The 10,306-nt window shown below is 39.3% G+C and overlaps 1 protein-coding gene across 1 annotated transcript; it reads left to right on the top strand.

The window, feature by feature from the left end:
* LOC145400470 (calmodulin-like protein 4) lies at window positions 1-4,235 on the top strand. Its single transcript, XM_080273222.1, has 5 exons — window positions 1-28; window positions 117-147; window positions 2,512-2,643; window positions 3,194-3,376; window positions 3,816-4,235. The coding sequence occupies exons 1-5, from the start codon at window positions 26-28 to the stop codon at window positions 3,914-3,916; spliced, it is 450 nt and encodes a 149-aa protein (XP_080129348.1). The 5' UTR covers window positions 1-25; the 3' UTR covers window positions 3,917-4,235.
* Window positions 4,236-10,306: the final 6,071 nt, after the last annotated feature.

Genomic DNA, 10,306 nt, shown 5'->3' with positions numbered 1-10,306 from the left:
CAGGACTCATCTATCTTTTGACAAAATGGTATGGGGAAGTACTAACAGTGCTTTTGACAATATTTACTGGTTTTCTTATTGAAAATTAGCTTTCTGACACAATTTTCTCTTTTCAGGCCCGCCACTTTAAGGAGCAAGACATCGATGGTGAGTTTTTGTGCAGTTTTTGCAAGACTAAGTAAAGAACTGAAAGGTGGAACTGTCACAGAGTTACAGAAAAGATAATGACCTCTCTGAGGTATTCTTTGTATAATGTCAAGAGCTACTATCTATCCATCTATAGCCAAACACCATAATCCCGTAAATGGTAGTCTTGTGTTTGAGTTACTTGTTTTACGAGAAGGGGCATTAACCTTCTGCCAACCCCCCAAAAAATGTACTTGAGATAATCATAACTTATCATGGAAGGAATGAGTTATTTAAAGTATTCCATGGTTTTTAATAATTTCGTACCCCTTAGCAATAAGTAGCCTACACGAAAACGAAGAACATTGGTCTATCTTGAAAAATAATTGTGAGAATAACTGAGTATTATTACTTATTACTGCCGGTGTTGATTCACATTACCACCACACCCTCGTCACCATGACCCTCTTCATCACAGTCACCACTGTAACTATCATCACTTCAAGCACTATCGCCACCGCCACTACAATTATCGTCATACTCAACATCAGTATAATCCTTACCATCACCACTACTACCACTTCCTTCACCATTAACTTTACAACTGCTACCACCATCATTACTACCACCTCAACATAATTTCCACTACAACCACTGGTGAACCACCACCACCACTACAACCACAATGCCACCACCACTACAACCACCATACCATCACCACAACCACCATACCATCACCACTACAACCACCAACATCATCACTACAACCACCACCACCACCACAACTACACGCACCATCATCACTACAACCACCATCATCACCACAATAACTATCACCAATACAGTTACCAGCACCACTACAATAATTACCACTGCCACAGCCATTACAATCACCACTACAACTACAACCACCCCCACCCCCACTACTACTTCAACCACTGCAGTCACCATCACTTCCACAACTACTCCCACCACCACCACTCTACTCACTGTCACATCTACTGCTACCATCACCACCATCTTGAATGAATGAATATATAAAAGAATTGTAACTGTTCCCTGCACATACCTGACATGTAGAAACAGTGATCTAATATACTATACATATTTAAGCAGTGTTTTTGTGCATCCTGAGGAGTAGTTGATCCGTAGATCCAGCATATACTTCTATTTCTGGAGAAGTGACTTGCTCCTGCCCAGCACACCTGCAAAGAGGCAATGAAGTGCAGGGAGAGAGGTGTATTTGGAAACCTGTTCTGTTGCAGTGGATGCATTATAAGAGTCTCTAGGTACTATCGCTCAGAAATGTTTCCTTACTAAAGTAAGTGTCATTTTGATAAAATAGACAATGATATATGGAATACCGACACTTTTCAAATAACTCTGCTCATTGAGGAGCCCTGCGTTCACGTGAGTAAAGGTATTTTTTAGAGTGATAGTGCACCACTCAAGGAACCATGACAATATGCAAAAAAATGAGAACATATGTAATGACATATTAATGCACCTACTTACATGTCTTCCCATTTGGAATCACACTCCTCACTTGTCCACCTGAGGCTACATCACTATCACCACTGCACTGCCGTGGTCAACACTGTGTGAATGTGTAGCAGTTTTAACTTACTTCAGACACATTTAGCAAACACACATGAAACACTCAGTCACTTCTTTATCTTAACTTTTGCATTATTCTTGCCATAACTAAAGTAACTGGGCTTGTAAGAAACTATGCAACTGTAAAGGGATCCCTGTACTGGCAATTACTTGACCATTTATTACTATATTAGTGAAGGCTATTTTACTTATGATGAGAGCACCACACTTTCGGCAACAGTAAGAAATGATAACTATGGAATAATTGATAAATTTTTTCCCCTTGTTGAAAGACGACACAGAATTTTATCAATAAAAATCACTGAGCATTGATAAAGGTGATTAATAAGGTGTGAAGGAGGGGGAGGCCAAAATGAGATGGAGGGATGGAGTGGAGAGGTATATGAGAGTGGGGAGTGAGATGGGAGCAGGGCAGTGAAGAGGCCGGGGACAGGGCGACATGGGGGCGATATGTTTGCCCCTTACAGGATTAAGGCATCTGGCAATAGACAGACAGATAGATAGATAGAATAACGTGTGAGTGAGAGACTTGCAGTTCCCCTCTTGTGCTGGTATGGTCATGTAAAAATCTTACATTCCACCGCATGTGCTGCAAGCAGCCTTGTAGTTCTTATGTTACTAAATAACAAAGTGGAACTATCTCTAATTATACATGTATTATGTTCTGAAAGGAATGCTGAGCATCTCTCCTCCCAGTTTTGTTGATATGATTACCATTATGATGATACTGATAATAATGACGATGAACCATTCTACCCTTTCCATCAGAGTTTCGTGAGTGCTTCTCCCTGTACGCCCGCAATGGCCAGATCCGTACCCTGGATCAGCTGACTGTCATCATGCGCTCCCTTGGCATGAGTCCTACCATCTCTGAACTCAAACGTTATTTCAAGGAGAAAGGTCAGATAGATTCACATGCTGTTGTTAAGTCCAAACAAAGCAGACTTTACTTTAGTCTGAGACTGTATACAAAATGCTAGCGTTGTATCTTTTTTTCTTGAGCTGATGAGTCCGAAGTAGTTAATTTTTAAAAACTGTTATGATTTAATGATATGACTTTTTTTTTTTCCCCCCTCCAGCCTGCCAATATTCTAGCAATCTAATATTCCATCCTTAGATCCTCTAAAATTTGGGTGTTATTCATTTAATTTTTGTATTACAGTAATAGCTTCAGAACAGTAGAATCTATTATGAAAATTTCACTGAAATGTCTTTCCCTACCAGACAACAAGACAAAATTACTAGTGAGGGTGAAAGAATGGCAAACCATTAACAGATCACACTGACTTTGAAAATACAAGTTTTTGTAACAGGTTCCAGCATAATGACTACAGTATAATAACCTTTATTCTACTCATTTGCCAAGTCAAGTATGAAATAAAATGAAAAAATACTGAATTGGATATCTGAAAGAAAGGATGTTTAGTATACTTGTGACTTTCCTCTGCAGGTGGAAAGATGAGCTTCCCTGACTTCTTGGATGTGATGCACAAACACAGTCAGGTGGAGCGCATCCCGGAGGAGATCCTGGCTGCCTTCAAGGGACACGACCCAGCCCACACCGGCACCATCTCGGCCCGGGAGTTGCGCCACATCTTACTGCACTGGGGCGAGCGCCTCAGTCACAAAGAAGGTATGATGACATGAGCACTATCGACTGAGTTACCTTGAACTCTCCCCTCCCTCTCTACTTTGCACTGACTTACAGTTGTGGTGACCCCCTGTTGCTGACCACATTAACACTTTCAGTATAAAATTCCTTTTTATGCTTCATAAAATAATCCTGCTATTGCCACAATGAAATGCAAAATTTTTCATCTGCCGTGAAAGGGTTAATGGAGACTGGTTCCAACTTTTTCACTCTGAATAACCCTTCCCACGGTTCATAAACATCCTGTGATGACCTGAATGCAATAAAAATAATCATCACAAACTGGGTTAGCACTCAGCACCTCATTACTGCTAACTGGTTGTAAAAGAATTACAGTATATACTAATGTAAACTGAGCTAACATTAAGTTCACTGTACTGCAATAAAGCGTTAATACAAAGATCTGATTTCCTCTTCACAGTGGAGCAGATTTTCCGAGAGGCCAACATCTCTCCTGGTGGAGTTGTGAGATACCAGGACTTCTGCAGGATTGTGTGTGCTCCAGTTCCCGACTACTACTAGCCCACACAAGATCCAGTATCCCAATTCCCACCAACACAAACTTAAACATCAAGTACCAATGATACAATTGCCCTTCTTCCAAACTAAATTGTTTTTGTAAATTATGGATACTTTAATTAGTTCTTGTGATGATATAATGCCCACGATGCATGTCCCTAGTACAGCCTATTATTAATGAAACAAACAGATCCCAGATACTGTAAGTTGATTACAACATCCCTTCCTAGAATATCTGTATTTCCTTTCATAATTCTAATTTCTCTCCCTCTCTCATGCTACATAGTTACTCCATTAGTTTTGCTCCATTCCATTGTCTAGCCTCTGTAAACATGTCTTTCTTTTAGATGTATAAGACTAAGAATTTGTACACTGAACTGTATTTTCTTTCTTGCCCATGGTACCATTAATTTTTACATACAGCATATGGTTCCTGTACAGTACATTATATTATTGAATGCAAGAAACTCTACTGGGCAGTTATGATATTACTCTGTCCTACACTAACCTCTTCTTGCCAAAATCAACACCTTCAAGATGCAAATGAAAGTCATTCAGCATTTGCTGAATCGATCTTCTTTACTGACATGTCTGACATTTAATTGCAATCAAATGTTTTATACTGATATACCATTCCTCTACTCATTTCCTAAATACTACAAATATGTTTTGATAATTAAGGATAATATTTACTTAACCCTTCACTACAAAGATGACTTTTGTTTCATTCCTGCCATCTCCAGATGATTTTATTCAGCTTAGGTGATACCTTTTGAACTGGGGGGGGGGGTTAGATACAATCATCAGACACCCCTTCACTACTAAAGGTACTTTGTGAGTTGAATGAACACATCTGTTGGAGTTGAATGAACACATCTGTTGGCAGCAAGAATAAAATAAAACTGACATCTTCAGGCTGGGGTTAAGCTTACAATTCAGGAAAAAAAAAACAATTGGACAAAGATAATGAAAGCCTTTTACCTATGCAACTGAGAATCACAAAGCTGAAGTGACTGATAATGACTATGATAAAACAATAATGTACTGCAACACACACTGTAAACAGTGGCAAGTGCTGTAACCGTTGATGATACAGATGCATTACATTCTTACTGCAGACCCATCCTTTATACCTTCATTCTGATGACATCTTTTTTCTTTTGTTCTAGCTAACTAGAGACTGTTTTAAACTTAGGAAATACCACCCATACTGAAGGGGTTAGCAAGGGCTAAATAGTATCTAACTCCTCCAGTTCAAAATCTTTCTTAAGCTGAACAAAACTGTCTGCAGACAGCAAGAACAAAATTAAAAAGACATCACCCAACTGAAAAGGTTAAAGGGTTTGGACTCTAATAGCTTACTCTCAAGCCCCTATACTTCACAAGGGGTTACATGAGCTTGGTTGTTACAATTACCATTACTGCACACTTGGCACTTACATTACATAGTATTTTGTATCTCTGAAGCATGTATGCAATTATAGAAGTAACAACATCTTCCTTAATAAATACTGTATTGTAATCATGAACAACTATTACAGTATATAGTTACTGTAAGCCTCAATATACATGTCTTTTTATACCACCAAAGATTCTACTTAAAAATACAAAGTGCTTTCTTCCAAAATTTTTTATTATTAGCATATCTGATTTTGTAATTTTCAATAAAATATAATTAAATACTGTATACTTGTAAAAGAATAAGTATTTTTATAACCCCGTTTCTATACAAAATTTTCAATTAAAAGAACGACTAGAAGGGTGAGTGAAAGTGAAATAGAATGAGAACAGGGAGAGGGAAATAATACAGGGAAGGGAAGCATATGAAGGAGGGTGTATGATGGAGAAAGGGAAACAAGAATGATGTGGATGGCAGGGTGGAGTACATGAGGATGGATATACAATGGTGAAGTAGATGGATGGGAAAAGAGACAATAATAAAGAGGATGAAATGGTTAGGGAGCACTGTATTCTGTGTGTGTGTGTGTGTGTGTGTGTGTGTGTGTGTGTGTGTGTGTGTGGTGGGGTGGGGTGGGGTGGGGTGGGGTGGGGTGGGTGGGTGTAGGTGTAACAGAGAGAGAGAGAGAGAGAGAGAGAGAGAGAGAAGTGAGGGAGTAAATAAAGAAGGGTGTTGGTAGGTGGAAGGAATGAGAAGAGCAATACATGAAGGAAGTAGATAGTAGAGTGGTGCAGAAAATGAGGGCAGGTGTATGATGGTAAAGTGGAGGGAAGGAGAAGGAAGTAAGAACGAAGTGAATGGCAAGGTAAGGAAGTAAAGTACTGTGCATGGTGGAAGTAGGTCCTCATTTACAGCTGTGTGTGCGATAAATACTACTTCAGCTGAAACAATTTTAACCCTTTTGATCTAATGACGTCTTTATTGGTTTATTTCTTAACATCTCTAGGCAAGTTTATTAAACTTGGGGGAGAACTCCTGCAATGGCAGAGTAAGACTAACCCATGCAGTTCAAAAAGTTCTTCCCAAGCTGAATAGAATTATCTGGCCATGCCAAGAATAAATGAAAAGGACATCCAGTGATTCAATGGTTAACTGAGATAAGCCTCTGGTTCATGACTAAGGGGAACTGGAAAAATCTAACTTCAAAACAACTTACAGTAAATCACCAGCAACTTTAAACGAGGAATGGACATTAATACATCAACAACTTAATCCCTTCAGTCCTATGGCATATTACTCAAAAACTCTTGCTGTCTTCAGATGATTCAATTCAGCTTTGGGAAAATTTTTAGAACTGAAGAGGTTAGACAATGCAGATCTTTCATTTTCCTCATCTAAGAAGTCTCCAAAAAGCTGAATAAGAGTCAGAGAGCAACAGGAACAAATAAATAATATAAGCCATCAGACTGAAGCAGTAAACAGTTGTGAAACTAGTGAAACAACCATATATGAACATTAAATGTATATGTAGCAGATGGGTGGCAACCACTAACCCTGGGAGGTTCTACCATGAGAGTAAATGTGACTAGAAGCTTGGTAACCAGGCCTACAGTCATCAGTCTCATGCAGGTTTTGGCACTTGGTTTAGCTTTCAATCCATACAAAACATCAGCTTTACCATGGCCATCCTAATTCTTTACGAGGAAACACTGTGTCATATAGAAGTACAGTATATATGTACATTATTATACATGAGGGATTATAGGAGATGGGTTGTTACTGAGCAGACAAACAATGCAGGGATCCTTCTTTCTTTCTTCCCCCCCCCCCCTGTACAACAAAAGCATAACTGCTATGATGACACAATTTAGCAAAACCTAAGCCATGTATACTGTATACACTGGCACTTATATTAAATTATGATACATAATAACTTCATTTTTAAAGGAGGTAGGGTGGGGATTGGTGGTGGGTGGTGGCGACCATCATCCACCCACTTGATGTAGTGCTGCTTCCTTCTTCCTTAGCCTTTATCATTCTTTTTCTGTGCCTGCCCTCCTCTCTTTGTATTTCTCCCATCTTTCCTGTCACTTCTTATTGCTTTTCTTTCCTTCACAGGTGGCTTTACTTTGAGTGACAAGCCAAATGGTTTCCTGTAAGCCAAGAAACCATTTACAACACTGGGTGGTAACCATATAACCAAAACATATGTGCTCCCTACGTGTCAACAAGTGGGTTGGTGGAGGGTTAGTGCCCCTCCCCGTAAAACAAATAACTCAAAGCCAAATGGCCACTCCTTACGGGATTATGGCGTCTGGCAATAGATAGATAGATAGATAGGGTGGGGATGGTGATATTTATCATTCATTCATTCATCATCTAATCCTGCATTGCCCCATGAGAAGCATAGGAGCCTGGGGCTAGGCAAGTTGGTCCTGACATTTAAGATGAAAGTGACCAGCCCCACTCATCCTTGAGTGGCATTTTTTTTTTATTTTTTTTTTTTATTTTTTTAATGTGTCCGACTCTGGGCAAAGGCTTCAGGGCCTATATCTCGGGGGCAGTAGCCTATCCCAAGGCCCAGCAGTCCTCCTACACCTCCACATGTCACCACTTCGGCGCTAACACCCACCGTCCATATTGAATACATGCTAGGGCTGTCTCATACAGGACTGGTGTACTGGTATTAGCGGGGGTACTTTTATGACATGTCGGCGGGTAATCTAGTAGATCAGGAAAGTCTGCTTCTATGAAATTCAAATCCTTAAACTGTTCCCTGCCCCAGCCGGGATTCGAACCTGGGTCCATCAGAACTGCAGGCCGCCTCTCTACCGATTCAGCCACCGCCTCCCCAACCATCCCTTGGATATAAACTTGCCCAGGCTCACTCTAACTGAAATGCCTTGATTACCCACTAAACCACCAGGTGCCATAATCTGGTTATATGGTTACCACCCAGTGTAGTACAGTAAATGGTTTTCGGCTGTACAGGAAACCATCTGGCTTGTCACTCAGTGTAGAGTCAACTGTAGACACAAGGAACAGGAGAGAATGAAGTAAAGAAAGACAGAAGAGGAAGGAAGGAAAGTGATATTTAAAGCTGTTTTACTTACTGCCAAAGATAACTTAACAATATTTTTACCTAATCTCCACTACAAAAGCCTGGGACACTTGAGGATTTCTCTCTCTAGTTAATGACAGATAATTTTATCCTGCTGAGTGCAGCACCCTGCCTGCAAAAGGGTTAATGGGAATTCATAACTGATGTTTTTTTCCCTTATAAATCTACATTATGATGGACATGCATGAATATTCTACGATCTAGACATTAGGTACGGAGTGCTAATACAGACAAACCCCTCCAACACCAAAACATATATTTTTTGCTTTTCTTGCTGATTCCAGATGGTTTTCTTCAGCTACAAATAAACTTTTCTAACTGAAAAGCTATGGCTTTTATTAATTCTTGACTAATAGGGGGGGCTTTCCTAACCAGAATTAAATCATTCGGAGATACTGTATGAGGAGTAATACACAATATACTGCACAGTATATCATCAACTTGAAGGAATTAAACACTATACATTATAAAGAGAATCCTGAGGCCAGGTTCCATGGAGGGGAAAAAAAAAAAAAAAAGTACAGTGCATCACCCATTACCCAGACATAACTACTGCTCAGGCCTTCTGGACTGCTTGAATTCCACACAGTTCAGTACTATAACTTTACAGCATATTCTTTTTCTTTTTTGATGTCCTACACTGTTTTCTTTAGCACATCATCTGGCAAAATAGCAATGATCAAGAAAATGAAATGTTACAACATAATGAATGGAAATAAAATCCAAATTAAATACGGCTGTAGCAAGGATGGGCTATATAGGTGAGTGTAAAGGTAAATATTATATAATGATCCTCTCAAACAGTAAGAATCTGGATCATCAACTATCGAGAGAATCACAATTCCTGTGTAGACAAGATAGGAGCTAAACTGGTACTTAGTATAATGTACAGCATATATATAATACCAGCAGACTAGTTCAACAATACTGCATGTGATGTACTAATGCTAACCTAGTCCAGTATATTATGTGTAAAATCAATGATGCTTTAAATCAACCCTTTCGTGCATTTTGAGGCACACTGATGCAAAGCATATCAGAATAATTAATGTCTAAACCTGCATTTTGACACAATTTTCATCATAAAAATGATATCCAGAAACTGCATTTTGACATAAATCGCATCATTAACCTGAAAAAAGTATTTCTGAATGAAAAAACTTGCTCACCAGCAAGTAAAGCCTCCCACAGCCAGGTAAACATTGGGTACGAAACAATGTGCCCATAAATTTATGGTCATGTGTAAAAGAGTTAAATAAGCCCTCCACACATCAGCACATATCACACTTTGGCAACAAACAAGGATTAACCCTTGCTGAACTGCAGACCTTACATGAGGTACAGTACAATGGTCTGCACAGGCCAAGCTGCATGCCTCACATTAGGTACAATTTACATCAGTTATAAAACAATGTCCCAGGGGAGGTCAACTACCTTGTAATGAAAGCCCAGCAGGGGTTAATATATAGGGCTCATAATATTACAGCATCGCTTTCTCCATAATCATCATTATCAACCAAACCCTACTCCCTAATAAAAATGAGGTGGAACAGGAAAGCATAAATGCAGATGAACAATCAACAAAGCAACCAGTAAAATGGGCTAGACATCAATTTACTCATCATTTAAGCCTTCAAAATTCTGGGTCCTACCTTATGAAAAACCACCCACAAAAATCAGCTTAATAACATCTGAACGATAAAAGCTTTTCTATCAACATGAGCCCCCTCCACCATTACATCCTACACTCTAGGTGTATTGTTAGGACAATTCAACTCCTTCAGGGATTTTGATGTTATGTTTCAAATCTGAGGTGGGAAAGAAAATGTCAAGATTCATTCATTCATTCATTGCCAGACGCCATGTATCCCAA

Source organism: Coenobita brevimanus, chromosome 1 (assembly GCF_032717465.1).
Source record: "Coenobita brevimanus isolate Jiangsu-jjx chromosome 1, ASM3271746v2, whole genome shotgun sequence".
Taxonomy (NCBI): Eukaryota; Metazoa; Arthropoda; class Malacostraca; order Decapoda; family Coenobitidae; genus Coenobita; species Coenobita brevimanus.
Note: the sequence above shows the minus strand (reverse complement) of the source record. Positions and strands in the feature narration are given on the sequence as shown.

Coding starts and splice junctions, on each gene's coding strand:
- LOC145400470 (XM_080273222.1), top strand. Junction 2,644..3,193: donor ACGTTATTTCAAGGAGAAAG/GTCAGATAGATT, acceptor TTTCCTCTGCAG/GTGGAAAGATGAGCTTCCCT. Junction 3,377..3,815: donor GCGCCTCAGTCACAAAGAAG/GTATGATGACAT, acceptor TCCTCTTCACAG/TGGAGCAGATTTTCCGAGAG.